Below are 23201 nucleotides of genomic sequence, written 5' to 3' on the forward strand. Positions count from 1 at the left end.
ATGCTTTGTTCAAAGGGGTTTATTTGGGGAACCCTGCTATGACAGAGCCTCTACCTCTGGAACATTGCTGAGGGTTTAACAAAGCTGTTTGTTCTGGATCTGAGATACTTGTGTTACGGTCATCTGAGGAGTGGCTCTTTCTCCCGGGTCACCTACATAAAACATCCTAGGAGTTCAGTGAACTAACACTGGGGGGAATCTATTCTGTGAAGCAGATGAAAGAGGCAAGCTTAGCACTTGTCAAGGCTGTTGAATAACATTCTCAGAATAGGAAAAAAGAAACTAGTACATGACATTGCTTTACCCACAGGGATTTTACTGGAAATGGAGCATTATCTTACCAGGTTGTGTTATTATCTGGATAAAGCTTTATTGCTCCAGGAAACACCCATGGTTTATTAGGCTGTTCAGAATTCTGTGTTCTGGAATAAAGACTATCCTTGTCCCCCAGGCTGAGCAGAGTACACGGGTCTCATGTAGGTTGGGCACTGTATCAGTCAGCTATTGCCATAATAATGCTGTGTAACAGACCATTTCAGAGCTCACTGGTGTAGAGAATAGTAGTTTATTCCATTGGATTTTCTGGTTGGCTGGAGCTGCTTTGTTGGCAGCCCTGATGATCCCAGATGAGCTCACAGGTCTGCAGGTCGGCTAATCTAAGCTGGCACCATTGGGGTAGCTCTGCTTCACATGTCTTTTATCTTTTAGGAACTAGCTGGTTTCTAAAGTGGTAGCAGAGACATGGGAGATCAAGCTCAACCACACATGTGCATTTCTTGCCTCTCACCTGTTAGCATCCCATTGGCCAACCAAGCCATATGGATAAACCCCTCATTGGCTGTTCTCCCCATCAGTCATTTCAGTGTTGATGTCCCTCATGATTCTGTAGTTTGTCTGGTCTTTGGCTGCCTTTCACTGTCTGCATTTATGTGCAGGCTGCTCCCTCCTCTTCCTGGTACTCTCGAGCCCTGCAGATCCATACCCACATACTTTGTTGATTCATTTCTATCTCTACTCAAAGTGGAAAGCTCTAACCTTATCACCCCTTTCAAAAATAGCCACCAGCACCGCCTCCACCTTGGCTCTCTTCATAGCTTACTATTTCTATAGCATTTGTCACTTTTGACATTTTGCTCTTGTCTCCCTCCTCTACTGCAAGATAGGCTCTGTCTTGCTGCTTAGGGGATCTCTAGTGACCCAGAGTGCTCAGCACATAATGGTGGTCAGGAGGTGTCAGAATGATCCAGTGAGTAGCCAAAGGTCACTCGGGGTGAGCTTGAGTGTTTCCAGGAACACATTACTTACCCTTCTAGGCCCAATTTTCCATTTCTAGACTTAACTCTAAGAAGGTCCTCTCCACTTAGATTGTGTCCCCATTGTTTCTACAGTTTTTTTGGAGTCTCTTTCTGCTTTCCAGAGCCACATAGGTGTGCTGTCCATTTACCTGTGTTACACCTGTATTGACTCTTAATTAGCCTTGCAAAGGAGGATAAACAAGAAAATTCAAATTATATACCTAATTCCACCACTCACACCTGCTTCTAGGATTTTACGTATGTCCTTAAAGTTTATTTGTCAGGACATTTTTAACATAAAAATTCACATTTTTAAAAAAATTTTCTTTTAGTTGTTGATGGACTTTAATGTCTTTATTTTTATGTGGTGCTGAGAATCGAACCCAGTGCCTCATGTATGCTAGGTGAGCACACTACCACTGAGCCACAACCCCAGCCCCCAAAATTTACATTTGAAACACAAAAAAAAGCTGTATCAAGCTCATACTTCAGTTCTATATTCTGTTTTCTTTCCTTTTATAATATTGTACGTGAAGCATTCTCTTGAATCATTAAATTCCCATGATATTTTGCGGGGTAACACTACAGTGTTTGGAAATCTGATTTATTCAGCTATTTTTCTATGGTTGACTATTTGGATTATTGAACATTTAGATTTTTCTTAAGTAATTTTATAAGAAATGCTTGTAGATAATTATTTGATGGCACTGGTGGATATTGCCTAGGACAGGCTAAAAGAGGTAGAATTTTAGCCTGTCAAGGCAGGCACTTTGGACATTATTAAACTGCCCTCTAAAAAAAATGGAATAGTCAAAATTCCCTTAAACCCTGTAAACTTTCCTGTAACTCTACTCGTAGTGAGAATTCTCTTTTCAAAATTTGCTGATCTGATTTAAAAAAAAAAAAAAAAGCTTGAGGTTTTATTTTCCCTCAATATTTGCTGGTTATGGAGAAAGAATTAAATAATTGTTCATGTTTTTGCCCATTTCTAGTATTTTAATGATTGATTCATAAACTCTTTGTATATGAAGAATATTAAGCTTCACCTTTTATTTTTGTTACACTTGTAAATGATTTTCTCATGTTGATGACTTTTAAATTTTGTTTATAGGAGTCTGTGGGGAAAATAAGCTACAGATAGTTATGTGTTCACATTTGTCATTTTTGTGTGTGAGACTTCTGAATACACGAACAGTTCCAGGAATTCCAGTGTGATTCAGGGGGCTTTCTGAATTTCTCTCCGTTCCCTATGAAAAAATGTTCATGTTAATGTGCATTTCTCCTATTAAAAATTGTCCTTTGAAAATAGTATATCATTGAAAAAGGTTCTGTATTTGTATTAGTCTGCTAGAGTTACCATAGTGAAATACCACAGACCAGGTGGCTTAAATAGTAAATCTATGTTTATATTCTCCCGTTACTGGAGGCTGGAAGCCCACCATCAAAGTTGCAGGGTTGGTTTCTGGTGAGGGCTCTCTTCCTGGCTTGCAAGCAGCCACCATCTTGCTGTGTCCTCACATGGACCAGGGTGCACACCCTGGGTGAGGGTGCTAAGAGAGATATCTGGTGTATGTGTGTGGCCCCCCTTTGGATCCTCAGCAGGGACAGGATCCTGTTCTATTTTTCTTTATATCCCCATTGCCCACAACCATCCCTGTATATTTAATGTGTGGTTGTTGAATTGTACAGAACTTGGAACCCAACACATTGATTAGAGCAATTGCCCAAGGAAACGTTTTTAATGGTCAGTCATTTGGAAACTCCTCCTCCCCACCCTGCCCGATTCCACCTCTTGACAAGAATTGCCTGAAATGTCGTGGGTACAGCAGCCACATCACATGAGCCTCCTAGAATCAGCACTTCCCGAAGGCTCCTGACAGGCTCAGATCTTGTTTCATCTACCCCTCCTTAAAAAAAAAAAAAATCCTTCTCACCTAAATATAGTTTTCTTCTAAAAAACTGCCTCTAAATGGCTGTGTTTTACCCTGGATAAGTTCTCCCCAGTGCTTCCTGACGCTGGAGCGTGAAAAGGAAGGTAAACGCGTGAAATCAATGGTGATTGCTAACAATGAAATGTGGGCTCATAAAATCAAGGATATTATTCAAAACTGCGAGGTAAATTAGTCTCATTCATTCTGATGGGGCTAGACTCTATGGCTGTGTGTGCCTTCTTTAATTAACATGCTGAAAAGATGTTCTGATTGGGATTATTAATGAATGCAGTGAAAATTTTGCTGCTTGTAAAGCTTCTGCCACAGACGGCTTACACAGCCCCCCTGTTTTTGTTTTTTTTTTTTCTTTCCACAGATTCCTTACACGGCTTGACAGATGGAGTATTCATCTTTGAAGCTGTTTCCACAGAAGATAGCAAAACCATACAGGGCTATGATGCTATTGTTGTTGAACAATGGACAGTCCTGGAAGTAAGTGTGGGGTTGGCAGCGGGCGCTTCTTTTGTTTGGGCAGAGATTATTTTATCTGCTTGCTCCATTCCACAACTGACCGACTGACCATGGGGCTGCTGCTCAGCTGTGGCTGTCTTCTGAAAGGGAGTTCACCTGGGTAAACTTAGGAGGACCCCCTTAGTATCCTCCCAGGCCTCCCCAACCCCCTTAGGGGTAGGTTCCACAATTCCCTTTGTGAAAAAAATAACTATGCTGCATGTGCCAGACCCTGGGGTGGAAAGAGTCATCTTTCATTAATTTGCATATCACTGAAAACTCTAAGTGACATAAGTGACATAATGAGGCAAGCGTGTATTTTGTGGCCTCTGTAATAATAAGAGTAATATTGTTCATGGAGCTAGAGCCCCTGGCCTCCCTCTGCCAGCCATCCTTAGAAGAGACTTCTGCCCAGGAGCTGGCTCAATCTTCACCATAAACCTATAAGTATTGTGCTGTGATTGCCTGATTTCACAGTTAGGAAACTGAGGCACAGAGAAATAAAGTCCTACACCCAAGGTTTATGCAGCAAGTGCTGCATTATGTGTTTGAGAAATGATGAACCACAGGGCCATCAAAAGGCTATGGGCAGAGGAATTCCTCTGGCCATGGTCCTCTGGTGCGCTGAAGGAGCTGGCTGACTTCTAAGATTCGCTGACCTTTCTCCAACTAGGAAGCACAGAGGTGGTAAACCAGGCTCTTGTGCATACAGCATCTGGGATGTAAAGGCATGGAGGACTGATTTCTGAATGTCCTGGCAGGGCCCAGGGTTGACACTGTCTCAAGGGCTCTCCAGGCCAGAGTGAGACAGAGGTGGATGTAGCTCTTTGTGGGGCACATGGGACCCCCAGGCAGCTAGTGCTGGCCACACAGGTTGTATTTGCCATGCTCGAAGCCTGGAGGCTATCCCTGGCCTGGTTGGTGGGTGGAAGTAAGATGCCCCCAGGGCAAACTGCTACTCAACCTTTAAGCCATAGCAGTTCCCAGCAGGTGTGAAATGAGAAGCTGGGCTGCTGGGACCATGCCTACTTTCCAGCAGTGATGGGGAATAAGTGCTTATAAGTATGCCAACCGTGAGTACGCAGAGAAACTGGACTAATCAAAAATGGGCATTGTGAGGTCCATAGCATCCATTAGTGGAGGGGCCAGAAGTCCTTAGGGTGTATGTTGCAAGGGAAAACAGAAACCAGGTGATAAGCTGGGCTCCACCAGTTACTCTCATGAGACCTTTGTGCCCCAGGCTCTCTCCAGCCTCCATGTCCCTAACTGGAAGTGGAGTGCAGAGGAAGTGAGGCCCAGTCTGGTATGCAGAGCCCAGTGTGGGCGGGACATGCAACCTCCTAGGCTCCTGCACTTTCTCCACTGGCACAGGTGCTATTCATCCAGCTGGTGGTAGGATGAAGGCCATGGGTGGGGATATAAAATACAGTAGAGTAGGAGGATGAGTGGCTCAAGGGCCTGATTAAAACAGGACCAAGCTTTTTGTCCAGTGGCCTGCAGACCTCAGCATCTGGTTTGCTCAGCAACAGAAGTGATGCATGGGTGTACCCAGGAATGTGTGTGTATAGAAGTAATTGTCAGGCCATGGGAATGAGTGTGGAGCTCCTTGTCATCTGCATGTGGCTGCTTAGGGAGGGGCTTTGTGGTTTTCTCAAGAAAGGTGACTTGGTGATAGTGCTCGTCTAAAACCGCGGTTCCCAAAGTGTGGTCCCAGAGCCAGCTGCATCACCACCACCTGGAAAGTTGTTAGAAATTCAGATTCTCAGGCCCAACCTCAGACCTACTGAACCAGAAACACTCCTGTGTTTTGAAAAACTTTCCAGGAGATTCTGATACTCACTCCATTAAGAACCAGTGTCTAGAAGGACTCTCTGCAGAGGTCTGTGTGCTGTGACACACGACTGAATCGGTCAGGGTCACTCCAGGTGAATTGGTCTGGCTACTAAATAACCACAGAGACAGAAAATACATTTTGGGGGGGTTCAGTGATGGCTTCTTGACCTCAGCTCCCACAAGGGAGACCAGAGAGGCAGGCAAAAGAGAGGGAGCACACCTGAAACCCTATTTATTGGGGGGAAGACACTCTAGAAAGTTCTACCCAAGTTAAGGTAAGGGTTTGGGTTTCAGGGGGTTGCTTGGTAATGTCTTGTGGTCAGCAGATTGACATCTTGGAAAGCCACACCCATCTCAGGTGCTGTGTGGGGATCATAGGCAGAGCAAGAGGAAGGGCACACATACACAGCAAAGCCCAGTCAGTCAGTCTGGTTCCCTCATATGCTCAAATGCGCATAGCTCATATACACAGCCCGTGGCTGGCTCACGACATCTGTGGTCATGCCTTATTTGATGAGAGGCATGAGGGGAAGAGAGGTCACTTATTTACCTTTCTCCCGCTTTGAAACTGCAACCTTGGTGAATAACTGGAGTAAAGGTGAACTTGGATGTGCTCTGACTTATGATGGGGTAATCATAAACACATCTGAAATCGAAAATATTTTAAGTCAAAAATGCTTTTGATACACCTAGCCTACTGAGCACCCTACCTTAGTAACAGCACACCGTGGAGCCCTAGTTGTTTCTCCTAATGATTGTGTGGCTGACTGGGAGCTGCTCCTCCCTGCAGCTCAGAGTATTGTCCTGCCTATCACTGGCCTGGGGAAGGAGCATATTCAAAATCTGATGTATGGTTTTTATTGAATGTATATCACTTTTTGTGCCATTGTTTGAAAAGGTCAAACCACTGTCAGTCTGGGCCATCCATCTGTACATAAAATATTTGTGGGAGGGAATTGAGGTTACAAACTAAAATAAGGAGATAGTTATCTTTGTAATAGAAAAAGAGATCACTTCTATGGTTAAGATATTTGATTAGGAAAGATTAATGTGTATTCACAATTGTTTTCTGGAATTGTAGGTTGATTTCCATTGCTTGTCAACTTTTTCTGTCAGATGTTTGAACTTTTTTCATTTTGACGTCTCATTTGGTTTCCTCATCTCTTTGATATTGGTTTCAGGAGCTGATCTCCCCTTCACAAATGCAAGTGTTTTCCCAGGAATCCTTGGAAATCAGGTTTTAAAGATCTATAGTTGGCTTGGTGGCATTTACTAGTCATCAAAGTCGGTTCTGTACCTCTCTCCCAAACTCCACATTGAGTGATATCAGGTTCCAGATTTGAAATTGACCATGGTGGAAGTATTTACACCATGGAAATTGTGTGTGTGTGTGTGTGTGTGTGTGTGTGTGTGTGTGTGTTTGTGTATGTGTAAATATATAATATATAACATATAATATATAATATATAGTATATATTTTTGCCCCGCTTTGGAGAGCCAGTTATAACTTTTACCAGATACACTGGATAGGCTTTTATTTCATCACCTTTCACCACTATGATTCAAAGGCTGCCAATTAAGCAGAAAAAGATTCTATTAATGTTAGTGGGAGGTTGGAGGGACTGGGGATTGAACTCAGGGGCACTCCACCACTGAGCCACCTCTTCAGCCCTGTTTTGTATTTTATTTAGAGACAGGGTCTCACTGAGTTGCTTAGTGCCTTGCTTTTGCTGAGGCTGGCTTTTGAACTCGCAATCCTCCTGCCTCAGCCTCCTGAACTGCTGGGATTTCAGGCATTCACCACCACACCTGGTGTTTATTAATTTTTATAATAGTAATAACAGATCAGTGGCTTTTATATTGTTGTTCACTGGTTTTTCTCTGCACAAGTCTTCAGACCTGCTCTTCCCTTTGTTCTCTGAAGCAGCCCTGAATTTCCCACAGCAGAAACATACCTCAGCCCCCATTAGCAGCAGCACCAGCCTCTGAGATTGCCATCTTCCAAGGGCACAAGGAGGGGATTCCTCAGGGCAGACTACCTGTGGTTTATGGGTGTCTCTTTCTCCTGTAGCTGGTGTGGACTCGGCTCATAGATCACTTCCTGTCTAGTAAAAGACCCCTCCACCCCTGTATTCACTGATAATCTGTGCATTGGCCTGGAAATATCCATCTCTGTTCTCTAGGGCATTCCAGTAAATGCTTCCCCAATTGGGCTGCAGATCTTTTAAGTCAGCCCATGGGTAGACTAGTTCTCAATTGATTTTGTGTCAAAATCACCTGCAGAGCTTTTTAAAACATAGATATCTGGGTTCTAACCTCAGAGTTTCCTCTTGAGTAGGTATCTTAGTCTTCTAGGGTTGGCAGAACAAAATACCACAGACTAAGTGGCTTACATAACAAAAATTTCTTCTCAGATTTCTAGTTCTGGAATCTGGAAAGTCTAGGATCAGGTTTTTACCAGGGTTTGGTTTCTGGTGAGCAGAGTGCATGAGCCCTCTGATGTCTGTCTCTCTATGAGGACACCAATCCCATAGGATCAGGGGCCCACCTTTATTATTTCATTTAACTTCTTTAGAGGCCTCATCTGCCCTCTGGGGCTCAGAGGTTCAACATGCAAATTGGTGGGGGTGGGAAGCACAAAACATTCCATCTATAATTGTGGGTCTGATGGGCCAAGAATCTGCATTTCCAGTACCTGGTCAAGTGAGCTGATGTTGCTCATCTAGGAACCACACTTTAAAAATTCCAGCCTTGGAGGAATTTAGTATTTAGAGCTTATTTACCAGTACAGTGAGCAGTGTTCACTTGGGGACAGTTTGGCCTATGGCTCAGCTCTTTGAAGAGGCTGTCACACCCACTCCCCCAACCCCACAGATAGCCCTCTCCAGGCCATGTGGATATTCTCCATCTCTATCAGCTTCCACTGCCAGAATCCAGCTACTTCCTCTCTTCCCCACCCTTTTGACCTTTGGGAAAGCTCTTTCCTGTTTAATCCCTGGGCAGGTCCCTTTTGGCTTATAGTTGACCCTGTTTTTCTGGCAACCACTGTCCTCCCCGACCTAACCTCCTGGGCTCTGACCACAAAACACTCTGACCAACTCTTTTCCCACAACTGGAACTGCTCTGCCCCTTTCCTGCCTCATTATTTCTGTGCTTGTACCCCAGCTCTGTTTGCAGGGGTGCTGTTCCAGCCCTGCCACTCCACCCTGGCTTCCCTCCTTACGCACCATGAGCGCGCACACCGCTTCACCAGAAGGCCGACCTGGCTCTTCTGGGCTCTGCAGATGTGCAGCATGTTGAGATGAGGGTGTAGATTCTGGAGTCTGGCCAGGGACAGCATCCTGGCCCTCCAATTCCCAGCTGAGCTATTGAGTGTAGGTAGGAAAAGCAAACCAATCCCTGTTTTTCCATTTTTTTTTTCAGTTTTATAAATGGAGATACTAGTAACAAAATCTCAAAGCTGATGAAAATTAAAGGAGAAACTATTTAGAACCTGGCACAGAGTAAGCCCCTGGTAAACAGCACTTTTTATCAGTCTCCTGATATCATCAGTGAGACAGATCCTCTACCTCTACTGCCTTCATTTATTCTAAAAACAGAGAAGGCTGGGCTAATGCACATGTGCCGACAAATACAAATGACTGCATTTTTCTCAGTTGCAAGCCCACAGCTTCAAATTTAAAAGCATTTGTGAGGAAAGTAACAGTCCATCCACAGGGCGTTTTGTAGGTATTTTGTGGACTTTCTTTGATTTTACAATCTGGAGTGTAAGCAGGAATGGTAATTCTTTGAATGGAAAGGGGAAGGACTGCAGAGATGGACAGGTAAAGAGCAAGACAGACACACAGAGGTCCTCTTCTTTGAATGTTGTACCTGGACTATACAGCCCCCTGGAGTCTGTGGATACCTCCAGGTGTCCTGAACATGGATCTTTCTCCATCATCGTCCCTCTCCCTGGAATGTGTTTCTAGTTTACTAGTGCTCCTTGTGACATTTGGTGCCAGAAAAGAACATAAGGCTGCGGATGTTAGCAGATGCAATCAGTATGCAGCTGGTTAACTCACTGAAGAGGCCAGAGACGGAGAACCTAAGATCATGTTTGCACCTAACATGTTTTTTTTTTTTTTTTAAATACAAAATATGTAAACTCACATCCACATTCATTTTGAATTCTGGGTCTGCTGATTGGAATTTCACTTCACCTGTCTTGTATAAATCGTACTTAAGGTGTGCTACCAACAACAAGCAGCATTCGTTTCTTGAAAGTATAGGAAAGGGATCTGAGTGCAGAATCCATTGTCTTAATTTGTTTCTAGTCTTTTCCAGCATCCCCTCCCCTGACTCTAATTCAATCACAGTTGTCTTCCCCACCCCCCCAGCACTAAGGATTGAATCCATGGGCATTTTACCACTGAGCTCAGGCCACAGCTCTTTTTATTTTGCTCAGTTGCCAAGAGTCTGGTCTTGAATTTACTGTCTCTGCCTCCTGAGTTGCTAGGATTACAGGCATGTGACAAGCCAGTGTGGTCTCCATAATTGGTCTTTTTTTTTTTTTTTTTTGGTGCCAAGATTTAATTCGGGGGCATTTGACCACTGAGCCACATCCCCAGCCCTATTTTATATTTTATTTAGAGACGGAGTCTCACTGAGTTGTTTAGTGCTTTGCTTTTGCTGAGGCTGGCTTTGAACTCGTGATCCTCCTGCCTCAGCCTCCTGATCTACTGGGATTACAGGCATGTACCACCATGCTCAGCCATAGTTAGTCATTTTTAACTGGCTGTCCTTTGTTCAGTCTCTGTGAAGGACCCAATATGGTTTTCTGAGAAGTATCTTTTTGTGCACTCGGAGTTTATCATTCTAGATAAATTAAGATGTGTAATGATGGTTCTGGGTCTAACTGACTTAAATAGTCCTGGGAACATGTGACACCCACCCAGTGTGCTCCGTTGGTGATGGCAGAGGGGCGTGATGGGTGTGCTGGAGAGCAGCTGCTGTCTGTGAGGCCCTGACCTCCTGATCTGGACATGGACTTCTGCTAGTCCACCCGAAGAGGCACATGGCTCTCGGATGCCCATGACGGCCTCTAAGAAGACATATTTGGTCCTGTGAGGTACGAGGAAGGCAGATCTTCTCCATCCTCAGTTCTCTCTGTTGTTCATCTCATTCTATTGGCTTCTGCTCACTTTCTAGTCTGTTGAGACATTTGTAGTCATGGTTATATCATCCTGGACTTGGAGGATCATCCTAGTTTTGGCTTCTCTGAAGTTTCACGTATAATGTGGTTCCCATGTGGTATGAGCATTGAGCAGACTAGATCAAGGTCACAGCCCCTTGGCATGATGTGGAGGTCTCTCCTCCAGTCCCTATAGATAACCTAATCCTTCTGTAATCCTCTCAGGTGGCCCTTTGGATCTACTGTGTACTTTCTCATTTATCCCTGAGGGTCTCATGGGAGGCTGTTTTGCTGTAACTGAAATCTGCTCTGTCCGTTAATCCTGTGCAGTAGATGTTGGGCCTCACCTGTTCTAAGTGAGCTTCTGCTGGGTTCTGGGGATCAATTTTGATTCCAGGGACTCCCAACCATCTCTTTTAAGAATCCACACTAGAATTTTCTAGGAAAAAAAAAACATCCATTTCTAGGGTGTCTAGAATGCACCTCCTTCTGCTCTTGACGAAGGAGCCAATATTTGTTCTCTTTAAGCCATCTGGCAGTTTTTTTTTTCATTGCCATAGTTCTCCAAGATAATTATTTTGGCTTTGAGATCATAGTCTTAAGTGCCAGAGTCTGCAGTTCTCTGCCTTTTCCCTGTGAGTCATTCAGGTGGTTTTTCTATGGATAATCATTCCCATGAAAGGGCCAGGAATGGAGGCACAAGCCTCTCCCAGGCAGCAACTCCATCTCTTCTGGCCCCAGAGCACATCACGGCAGGGGGGGGGCGAGGGTGGTCCTCTGCAGCACCTCACATCTGTTCCAGCAGCTCTCAGTGCTTTGACTTTTATCCTGTCCTGGTGTGTCCCCCCTGGCCTTGAGGGTGACAGGCCAGTGTGCTGTAGATAGTACAGCTGAGCACCCTTTCCTTACAATCTCCAGGCTGGAGCCCCTTTAAAAACATCAGGTCCGCTTTGGAAGACAGAACACCAACCTCTATTACATTTTTAAAATTCCCACCTCTCCCACGATTTAGTAGCTCCAGGTCTCGTGTTAATCTCTCCTAGAGAAACAAATGCATTTATTCACAAGAATGTACACATGAGGATATTATCTCAACAGTATGTACAGCAACAAAGGAAATGACATACATGTCCATTGGTAGGGGAATGGCTAAATAAAGGGCGGTACATTATTATGGATGAGGTCATTCACCTTAAACTGACACAGAAGGACTTCCATAAAATGTTAAGAGAAAAAAGTTGCACAATGATACGGTGATGGTTAATTTTATGTGCCACTTTGGCTGTTTGATTAAACACCAGTCTAGATGTTGTTGGGAAGGTATTTTTAGATATGATTTAACATTCACACCATTAAAAGGCTAAAGCAGATGACCCTTCATGATGTGGGAAGGCCTTGTCAAATCAGTTGATAGTCCTTAACAGAAAAGACTGAGGTCCCCAGAAGAGGAAGGAATTCTGTTTCCAGCACTGCCTTTAGACTCAAAAAGATTGCAATATCAAGTCCTGCTGGAATTTCCAACCTATCAACCTTTCCTTCAAACGGGGAGACTTGCCAGCCCCTACAATCATGTGAGCCAATTCTTCAGAATAAGTTTCTATAGACAACTATTATGAATAGAGATATAGATATCCTATTGGTTTTGTTTCTTGGGAGAACTCTAACACAGATACGATTAGCTAAGGGCCATTCATGGGGGGAAAATACTTGACAAAAGTCTCTTAGAATTTATCCACCTGTTTTGCAGTGCTGGGTGTCCAACTTGGGGTCTCATGCATACTAGGCAAGTGCTCTATCCACAGCACCCCCAGTCCTAGACCTTGGTTTTATTTGTCTCCCTGTAGAAGAAAAAGTAAAATAGGAGTTAAATAATTGCACTTTTTTCATCTTCAGTGTTCTTTTTCCTTATACACTGTGCTTTGAACCTCATCTTCAGAAGTCCCTGTGGGCACGAATATATATAGTCCTGTGCCCCTGACCTCATTCCCCCTTAACCTTCCTCCTCTGTGGGCTTGCTGCACTGTGTCACTGTTCCTGGAGGGTCAGGTAACTCCTTCTGTCCTTGTAAGTCCACACTCGCCAACCTCTACAGTCAGAGGTTTCCTTAGTTTCTGACTTTTACTGTAGGGGGACACTTCCACCTGGAACCAGCTTCTCTTCCAGTGGTTCTTGCCATGGAGCCATATTGAACTGAATGTTTGAGCTTTTAAAAGCCTTTTTCTTCTTGTCTCCAAAAAGGGCCTTCAGGACTTTATAGCTATTAGAAACTCCACAGAGGAAAATTTAGTTTGCATAATCTTTGTTCCCTAAGTAAGTCATTTGTCTTCTCAAAATGACAAAGATCATATTTAAAAATAGTGACACCACCCCTTTCCAAAAAAAAAAAAAAATATCCCACAAAACCAAGTCAAGTCCTGATTTCTGACCAGAGTCTTGGTCCTATGCTGAGGGAGTAGAGCCCTGGACAGCAGTCTTATAGTTTTCATCCAGAAGTTACCTTCTGCCTCCTTGGTAGCAGCCACTTGGCTTCAGGATCCCTAAATGTTGTGTTGCAGGGGCAGGACTCAAGAGATGATGGCTAGGCCTCTGGCTTCCTGAGAGGGTGGTGTTGGTATTGGGTGGAAGATTATGTAGGAGTAAAACTGAGTGGGTACACAACAGGCTGGACAATGCCCTCCAAAGATACGGGGTCCTAATCCCTGAAACCTGTAAATGTTACCGTATTTGGAAAAAGGATCTTTGAGGTTTTGAGATGGGAGATTATCTGGATGGGCCCTAAAATTCAGGATCTTGAGATGGGACGTCATCTGGATAGTTCCTAAATGTAATCACATATATCCATATAGGCAGAGGGAGATTTTGCATACACAGGGGACAAGATGCTGGCCTTGCAGAAGACAGCAATGCACCCACAAGCCAGGGAATGCTGGCAGCCCTAGAAACTGGAAGAAGCAAGGAGTGGATTCTCCCCAGAGCTTCCAGAGGGAGCATAGGCCTGTTAAGACCTTGATTTGGGCCCAGTGATAATTCTTTTGGACTTCTGTTCTCCAGAATGGTGAGAATAAATTTCTACTGTTGTGAGCCACCAAGTTGGTGTTAAGAGCAGCCCTGGGAAATTGGTGCGACCCTCAGGACCCTTCTCCAAGGATGTCCTGGAGGGTGTTCTTGACAGCATGTTTGCTTGCGAAGAGTTGGAGAGAACTTAGTGGTGGTGGAAAGGTCCTGGACTTCTAGCAGCGGGCTAAAGGGAGCCAGGGTGGGGATTTGCTCAGTGTAATGCATCAGGATAACTGCTCCTGAAATCATGTGGTTTGAAGAGATGGATCAGAATTGGAAAGAGGCCTTGGGGAGAGGTGCCAAGGCCATAGAACAAGGGCAGTCGTCCCAACTAAAAATGGCTCAGGCAGTGGGTATTTTTCACCTCCTCTCACAGAACAGGATAATTTGGAAGAAGGCAAGGTGGTTGCAGAGTGAGTTTTATTCCAGCAGCTTAAGGATATCCTAAGGGACCCGGGTACTGTGACCTTTCTGCATACCGGTCCTCAGCTTCTCTGCCAGCACTCTCCTCATGATCCTAGTCATACTGTGGCTGCAGCAGATCCAGATGTCACAGGTGAACATAATGACCACCGTAAAGAACAGAAGCAGTGTTTTCCTGCTACGTGTCCATTCTTATTGGCAAGTAAGAATCTTTCCCAGAAGCCTCAGCTGAGTTTCCCTTGGCCAAGGCTGAGTCACCTGGGGCTGGAGAGGGTGTGTCAGCTGGGAAGGGGGCCTTGGGTATCCAGAAGCTATTGGCTCTGGTTGCCAACAGTATTTGCCACTGAGTGGGAACAGAAAAGCAAAGGATTCTCCTACAGGTACTTGGAAGACTGGACTTGTTGGGAGCTTACATAAGGAAATAACAAAAAGGAAGAATTTTAACTTTTAATCTCTATTTGCACTTTTTTTCTTCCATAAACTCCATTCTGATATCCGTAGTCCGCTTCTTGTCCAAATAAGAGCAAGTTAGACCTTTTAAAATTTTTATTTTACAAGTAAATACTGAGTTCCTACTGTGTGTCAGCAACTGTGACACATGATATGTGGAGGAAATTCCGGCAGGAAGGATTCGTTCCTGTTAACTCAGTGGAAAGAGTGCCCTTGCGAAAAATGACACCTCCCTCCCCGGCCTTTCCATACCCATCAGTGATTTCTCTTTGGTGTCAAACTTTAGGGTGGTGTAAGCCCCTAAATCACAGGTACTTGTAAAGTGGATGAGAGTGGAGAGGAAGTGTCTGCTCTGGTGAAGATCGTGGGGTAAAGTGAATGCAGAGTCTTTTTGTAAAGGAAGAGAGGGTGGAAGAAGTGACCATGGTTTTAAATCCTTTGACAAGGGCAGTGTTGAAAAATAGTATGCTTAAAACATTCAGCGAATGCCATGTAAGAAGGGTTGTATGAGTCGGGGCTCTGCAGAAGGGCAGAACCAATGGGTGATTGTGTGTGTGGTTATACACACACACACACACACACACACGTACATGTGTGCGCTCTGTCTCTGTCTCTCTGACATGTAGGGTATTTATTAGAAGGCTTTGTTTTGGAGAGGTACTTGGGATTAAACTTGGGGGTGCTTGAGCACTTAGCCACATCCCCAGCCTTATTTTGTATTTTATTTAGAGACAGGGTCTCACTGAGTTGCTTAGCCCCTTGCTTTTGTGGAGACTGGCTTTGAACTTGCGATCCTCCTGCCTCAGCCTCCCTAGCTACTGGGATTACAGGCATGCCCCCCACCTCAAAAAAAGGCTTTGGCTCATGCAGTTATGGAGGCTGTCTTACAGTCTGAAAGCTGTAGACCCAGGCCAGTGGCGTAGTTTAAAGGTCTGAGAGCTATAGGTAGGTGGGGAAGGTCCCAGGCCAGGTCCCAAGCTCTGAGAGCCAGTAGCCTCTAGGGGAGAAGACCGCCCCAGCTCAGGCAGGCAGAGGGAATGCAACCTTCCTCAGCCTTCCTATTCTCGGGTCCCCACCCACACTGGGGAGGGCCATCTGCTTCACTCACACTACCAATTTAAATGCTAATCTATTCCAGAAACACCCTCATAGACACCTAGAAATAATGTTTAATAAGATATCTAGGCATTTCTAACAAGTTGACACACAAGATTAACTATTAACATGGTGATAAGAAGGGCTTGATCTTTGTGTTTTCCCCGTGTGTTTGAGCTTAAGAGAGTGGGAGATTTTTCTATAAAACATTTATACACATACATTTATTATTTTACAGGGTCTTCAAGTTAGGGCTTTTGGTTGTGGTAGTGGTGGTGGTTCTAGGTATTGAACTCAGGGTTGTGCACATGCTAAGCAAGTGCTCTCCCCAGTCTTACTGAGTGTCTTACAAGGTCGAAATTGGGCATCTCCAGGTCAGGGCTCCTGATTGGAGGCTTTGGGGTAAATTTCACATCCAAGCTCACTCCAGTATGTGGGCAAATTCCATTCCTTGTGGTTTCAGGTTGAGATCCTTGTTTCCTTGCTGATGGGAGCTAGGAGCTGGTCTTTGTTCAGAGGGGCTGAACATTTCTTCTCAGGCTTTCCATGGTGGCTTGCTGTGGCTTGGATGTGATTTGTCCCCAAAAGGTTCATGTACTGGAAGCTTGGTCCCCAGTGTGCTGGCGTTGAGAATATTTAAGAGGTAGACCTAGTGTAAGGTAATTAGGTAAGGGAGACATTGCCCTTGGAAGGGAACTTACTCAGAGTAAGTTCTTGTGGAAGCAGGTAATTATAAAGTGAAGCTTTCCCACATGCTTGGCTCTGTCTGCAAGCAACCAGTTTCCTTTGATTCTCTGCCATGTTGTGACCAGCCCAGGGGGCCCTCACTAGAGGTTGAACAAATGAAGTTCTCTGATCTTGGATAGTCAGGCTCCAAAACTGAGCTAAATAAATCTTTTTATAAAGTACCCAGCCTCAGGTATTTTGTTATAGCAATAGAAAATGGACTAATGCAGGCCCCCTATAATAACTTCTCAAGTGCATAGGCAGTTTAAGAGCCAAGGTGAAGACAGAGCAAATGGTTCTCCAGAGAGAACTGATGTATCAGTGGACCTAAAGGGTTGGGTGTTCTTATAGTTATCTAGTTAATACCATGTAGTAGAATAGGTTCTTCTTATATTCACTTGGCCAAGAATTTTAATAAAGCTAAATTAAAAGGGGCTGTGTGTGGAGTATGACTAGTTGAGAGTCTATGTTCAGCAAAGACGTGCTTTAACTAGAGGAAGATCTTTGTTCGTGGAGCCTATGATGTCATCCTGGGCCTTGTCCTTTCTCTGGGTCTTGTGCTGAAGTCTAGAAAATATTCCTGCCAGAGACCCAAGATGGGAGGCCACGGGATATCCTGGGTGGCCATGAGAATCTAAATAATGCTCTTGGATATAAAGAAGCATTCCAGTTGGACATAGGTGGGAGAAGGTCAAAGGCACATTTGTGATGAGGGTTGGAGAAGGCTCTGGATAATGCACACATGTCAGTGACAACCAGAGCTGCTTTTTCTAAATTTATCTGGTTTTGTTTTTGTGGCATTGGGGATTGAGCCTGGGCTGCTGTACAACTTAACTTTATCCCGTCTCCCTAAATTGTTCAGACTAGCCTCAAACTTGCAATCGTTCTACCTCAGCCTCCCAAGCAGCTGGGATTACAGGCCTGCAACACCACACCCAGCTGAATTTATCTGTTTTTACATGTTGGGTGCCTAAGATGATAGTTGATGCTGTGGAAAGCATCCCACTACTTAAAAAAAAAAAAGAAAAAAAAAAGACAAGAAACTTGAAAATGACTGATCTAGATGCCTTTTGTGGGGGGGCAGGGGGTGGCCTACTGTGCTTCTTAAACCCTTTCCAATCTCATTATCTGTTAGTTTTTGAATGTTGGACCTAAAACGAGTCCAATAAAATGTAATAAGGACACATTTAAGTATAAAAAAATCAATTTCATTTAAATGAAAAGAATAAATAATACAGAATGGGCAATATATGATTTGACAGCAGTTTTAATGAAAAAGTTTAATGCAAGAATGTACCTGCTACTCCCCTCCAGATGCTCTGGGCTGTGCCAAACTGGTAGTTTCCCTTTGTGTAAGAGGTTTTTAACAAATATTGGCTGAAATAATTATTGAATGAGGTTGCTTCGAAAAGGTAGTTTTGGTCATATTTCTGAAAATGTACACAGGAGGTACCGATCCCCGTGTTCTTCAGTCTGTGGCTGACTTACTGTCTGGGAGTCTCGTGCTCTACCATGACCGCCATGTTTGATGAAAAGCATGGACAGATGGGTGGAAGATGTGCCTGGAAGTGGTTGAAAACCACTGGGCATACTTATTTTAGAGGAGGAAAAAGCAAGGGCAGCCAGGTAGCTGACTTTGTATCTTTGAAGGGCTGACTTGCAATAAAAGGTATAGATTCTATTCCTGTTGACTTTGACAGAGAAACTACGTTCAACCAAAGAGTGAATGTGGAACTCATCAGCAGTGGCTGGAGCCTGGGGTTGTCAACTCCCAGATACTGGTAAGATTCAGGTGGGCAGGAAGGGCTAGAGCAGTGGTTCCCAAACCATGTCAATCCTCAAGCTTCACCATGGGCTTGTTGAAAACATGCATCCCCAAGTCTCCCTGTCCCCACTGGAGATCCTGAGTCAGTAGGTATGCAAGTGGGGACTGGGGATTTGTGTATAAAAAATTTCAGTCAGGCCCAAGAACCACTGGACTGCAGGACCACCTCATGCCTTCCAGCTTTAATAAGTCTGGATGCATGGTTGATCCATTGCTTTTAAATTCATGTTCTCTTTAAGGGGTTTCTGAAACACACTCTGGCCGAGGTTGAAGAGGGTATTCTCTCTGCTTATATCTCATGGCAGATTAGACCTAAGAAGGCTCAAGAGGTTTTATGTTTTAATTTTAAACTTTCTTTTTACGAAAGTATTAAGTGGACAGTTACTCAAAATGTTAAACATGGTTATCATGTAACTATTCAGTTTCACTCCTAGGCCTATATCCAAGGAAAGTGAAAACATGTCCAAGTGAAGACCTGTAGGTCAATGTTTATAGCAGCTTTATTCATAATACCCCCAAGTGGAAGCACCCTAAATGTTCATTTGTGATGAATAAATAAAATGTGGTACCTTATAATGGAATACTATATGGCATGAAAAAGAATAAAATGCTAATACTTGCTACATCATAGATGAATCTTGAACATTTGCCCAAGTTAAAGAATCCAGTTGCAGAAGATCACATTATACGAGTCCATTTATATGCAATGTCCAGATTGGGCAAATCTATGGAGACAGAAAGTAGGTTAGTGGTTGTCTGAGGATAAGTAGGGGAGTGGAGAACGGCTGCTAGCAGGTACAGGCAGAAAATGTTCTAAACTTAGATTGTGGTGACTTTTTCGCAGTTCTGTAAATATAATCCCAAGTGTATAATTGTAGACATCACACAGGTGAATTTTAGGATATTTCAGTTATATCAATAAAGCAGTTGAAAAAAGTGACAACTGGTCATCAAAGATAATTTTAAAAATACAAATAAGAAAAAGGAAAAATAGTCTTAATCTCATCATCAGGGAGAAGACAGCCACATATCCTGGTGTATATCCTTCCTGTGTATATTTTCTCTACAGTTATACCCTTTTTCTTAAAAAAAAAAAATGGGATCATACCTTTAATACTACTATAAATTTTGTATGCAATGGTATATTCTGAAAATGTTTCTGTGTCATTATGTAGGCTTTTACTTCATCATTTGTCATGGCCATAAAAAACTCCCATTGATGAACAATTGTGTTATTTAACTAGTTTCTCACTGGTGGATTTTCAGTGTCTTTAGTTTTCTTGCCCCTATAAATCATGGACATCCTTTATCATTGTAGTTCATTATCAGTTTTGATTTAAAAATCCTTGCTTTTTAAAAAAATTAGCTTTATACTTTAGAGCAGCTTTAGGTTCACGACAAAATTGAACTGAACTTGAAACTACAGAGAATTCCTGTGTTTCCTCTGCCCACACAAGTGTAGCCTCTCCCAGCATCCACCACCCACACCATGGTGTACATTTGTTAAAACAGGTGAACCTACATTGGACGGTCAGTGATAACCATGAGTCATAGCTTATGTTAGAGTTTACTCTTGGTGTTGTGTATTCCATTGGTTGTAGGAGGGTTTTTATTGTTGTTTATTTGTTTTTGAGTAGTGTTGGGTATTGAACCCAGGGCCTCACACATACTAAGTAAGTGCACTTCCACTTACTATGTCTCCAGCTCTATTCTGAGGGTTTTAACAAATGTATAATGGCATGGATCCACCCTCATTTATCAGAATTTTCACTGCCCTAAAATCCCTGTGCAGTCTACCTATTCATCCCTCCTCCCCACCCCTGTCCCTGGAACCTACTGATCATCTTTTTTTTGGGGGGGGGGGCGGGGTTAGACGAGGAGTGCTAGGGATTCAACTCAGGGGTGCTCGACCACTGAGCCACATCTGCAGCCCTATTTTGTATTTAATTTAGAGAGGATCTCACTGAGTTGCTTAGTGCCTCACTTTTGCTGAGGCTGGCGATCCTCCTGCTTCAGCCTCCCGAGCTGCTGGGATTATAGGCGTGTGCCACTGTGCCTATAATGTGCATTACTGATCATCTTATTATCTCCATAGCTCCATCTTTTCCAGAGTTGGAATTGTACAGTAAATACCCTTATCAGATTGGCTTCTTTCACTTAGTAACATAGACTTAGGTTTCCTCCATGTCTTTCATGGATTGATAGCTCATTTCTTTTTAGTGACGAATTATTTTCCGTGGTCTGGATTTCCATGGTTTATCCATTTATCTCCTGAAGGACATCTTGGTTGCTTCCAAGTTTTGACTGTTATGAATAAAGCTAATATAAACATCTTAGTACAGGCTTCTGTGTGGACAAATGTTTTCAACTCATTTGTGTAAATTCCAGGGAATGTGATTGCTGGGTTATATGGTAAGAGTATATTTCGTTTTGTAAGAAACTGATAAACTATCTTCCAAAGTGGATATACCACTTTGCATTCTCACTGGCAATGTGTGGGAGTTCCTGTTGCTCAATACCCTAGTCTGTATTTGGTATTAATGTCTTGGATTTTGGCCACATAATAGGTGTGTTGTTTTAATTTGCATTTTCCTAATGACATATGTTGAGCATCTTTTCACATGCTAACTCACCATCAATAGATATCTACGTTGGTAAGGTGTCTGTTCAGATCTTTTGCCCATTTTTTAATTGGATTATTGTTTTATCATGTTCAATCTTTTTTTTTTTTTTTTTTTAAATATTTATTTATTTATTTATTTTTAGTTCTCGGCGGACACAACATCTTTGTTGGTATGTGGTGCTGAGGATCGAACCCGGGCCGCATGCATGCCAGGCGAGCGCGCTACCGCTTGAGCCACATCCCCAGCCCCCTATCATGTTCAATCTTGAGAGTTATTTGTATAGTCCTTAATATGTCTTTTGCAAATATTTTGTCTCAGTTTATGGCTTGCCGTCTAGTTCTCTTGTGGTCCTTACTTTTTATTTCATTTCATTTTATGTGGTACTGGGGGTTGCACCCAAGGGTACTATGTCACCAAGCTACATCCTCAGCAGCACCACTGCCTGTTTTGTTTTGTTTTGTTTTTTGGAGACAGGGTCCTCACTATAGTTGCCCAGGCTGGCTTCAAACTTGCAGTCCTCCTGCCTCAGCCACACCAGTAGCTAGGATTACCATGGTAGCAGAGAGGGCCTTACTTTTTAAAACTACTATAGTGAACTTTTATCCCATGGAAACAAATTTTACCTTCAATTTCACCTTGAAAATTCTTGATATTGTTGAGAAAAGGGTTTGGGCAAGAAAGCGAGAGGTAAGAATTTGCACAAAGGCATCATCCTATTTAAAAATCTATTAGGGCCATAGAATTCTTCAGTCAATTTGCACAAAAGCATCATCCTATTTAAAAATCTATTAGGGCCATAGAATTCTTCAGTCACCTTCTGATAAGTAGACAGTTACTTTGAGAGAACCACGTAGACTTGTATCTTATTAAATGTTTGCTGAATATTTTGTTTTCTAGACTTAATCAGTTTTTGTTGTATAATAACCATTCTAAACTTAGTGGCTTCCAATAATCATTGATTTGACTCATGATTCTTTTTGTCGGCTAGGAAATTCTTCTCTAGGGCAGGTTGGCTGCTCTCTGTTGGGTTCTCCTGTCAGCTGAGGTCTGGATGATCTAGCATGGCCTCACTTGTGTCTGGCACTTGACTGGCTGTTGGCTAGGGCACCAGAGCCACATGTAACTTAATACCCATAGACTGGCCTGGGATTCGTCACAGGATGAAGTCACAGGGTGTTCTCAAGAGCAGCAAACAGGCAAGCCCCAAGGTGCTAGCTTATTTCATGCTTCAGTTTGTTTCTCATTTGTTATTGTCTCTTTGAACTTGGTTTTGTGACTTTCTTTAATCAGAGACAAGTTGGAGAAATAGATGTTACCTCCTGTTAGTGCAGTCAGTGACTCAGAAGCAGGGAAGGGATGAATTTGTGTGTAGCCAGTTTTATAACTTGTGTTTATGAAAATGCCCAGTGGCCTTGGTGCTTGGTGACCAGCATGTGACTCTCTGCTTGTAATTTTCTTGTGTACATATACTTCCTACTTCCATCTACAGATGCCCAGAAAAATGGTAATGCAGCATTGTGGCAGATAAATTCAGATTCCCAGGAACAAACTCAAACCTTGGTAGAAGTGATTTGCGAGAACTTTGATAAGACTTTGAGAAGACAAGACATGGTGGCAGAACCTACCCTCAAAATGCTAGGATCAGTGCATTCATTATTCATCTAATTAGTCAACTAATAATTATTTATTCAGCTAATTATTGAGCAGACGCTTCCCTAAGTCGGGGCGTGGATTTATTGGGAACATGATAAACTCCTTGCCTTCGGGAAGACTGAGCTCCTGGGCAGGAGATAGGAATAAATAGAACACAAATGCTAGGCATGATTGATGTGCTAAATGGTAGGGCAGGAGGGCTGGAGGAGGATTTTCTAGATCGGTCCAAACTCTGAGACCATTTTAATTTTCTCGACTTTGGTTTTTTTCTTCATTAGCTTGTCCTTTGCCAGGTCACAGTCCAGATGCTGATGGGAACCCAGCAGTGCATCTGTTACAGGCTCTGGTGGATTTATCCCTGTCAGAGCTGGGAGCTGGAGAGAGTGGGAGGTAGATTGCTGGGCTCGTGGCAGTGGGGGGTCATTTACAATCAGGGGTCTGACATGTCCTGAAGGCTGTATATTCCAGCTGGAGGTTCCCGGTGCCTCAGAAGCCCTAATAGACGTGCACTTACCAGGAGCAGGGTCTTTGGAGGACATGCTGTGGGATTAGCACAGTGTAATTTGGTTTGAGGAGAGGGGAGCAGGAGGAAGGGTTGAGTTAGAT

At 43.4% G+C, this 23201-nt stretch overlaps 1 protein-coding gene across 1 annotated transcript in view; it reads left to right on the forward strand.

The window, feature by feature from the left end:
• Rftn1 (raftlin, lipid raft linker 1) overlaps positions 1-23201 on the forward strand; it is a 196834-nt gene that overhangs the window by 154283 nt on the left and 19350 nt on the right. The window contains exon 8 of the mRNA XM_015494369.2: positions 3603-3718. Within this exon, the coding sequence (XP_015349855.1) occupies positions 3603-3718 (116 nt within the window). The remainder of the gene's footprint in view (positions 1-3602; positions 3719-23201) is intronic.

The sequence above is a fragment of the Marmota marmota genome, unplaced genomic scaffold, assembly GCF_001458135.2.
Source record: "Marmota marmota marmota unplaced genomic scaffold, marMar, whole genome shotgun sequence".
In the NCBI taxonomy this organism is placed as follows: domain Eukaryota; kingdom Metazoa; phylum Chordata; class Mammalia; order Rodentia; family Sciuridae; genus Marmota; species Marmota marmota.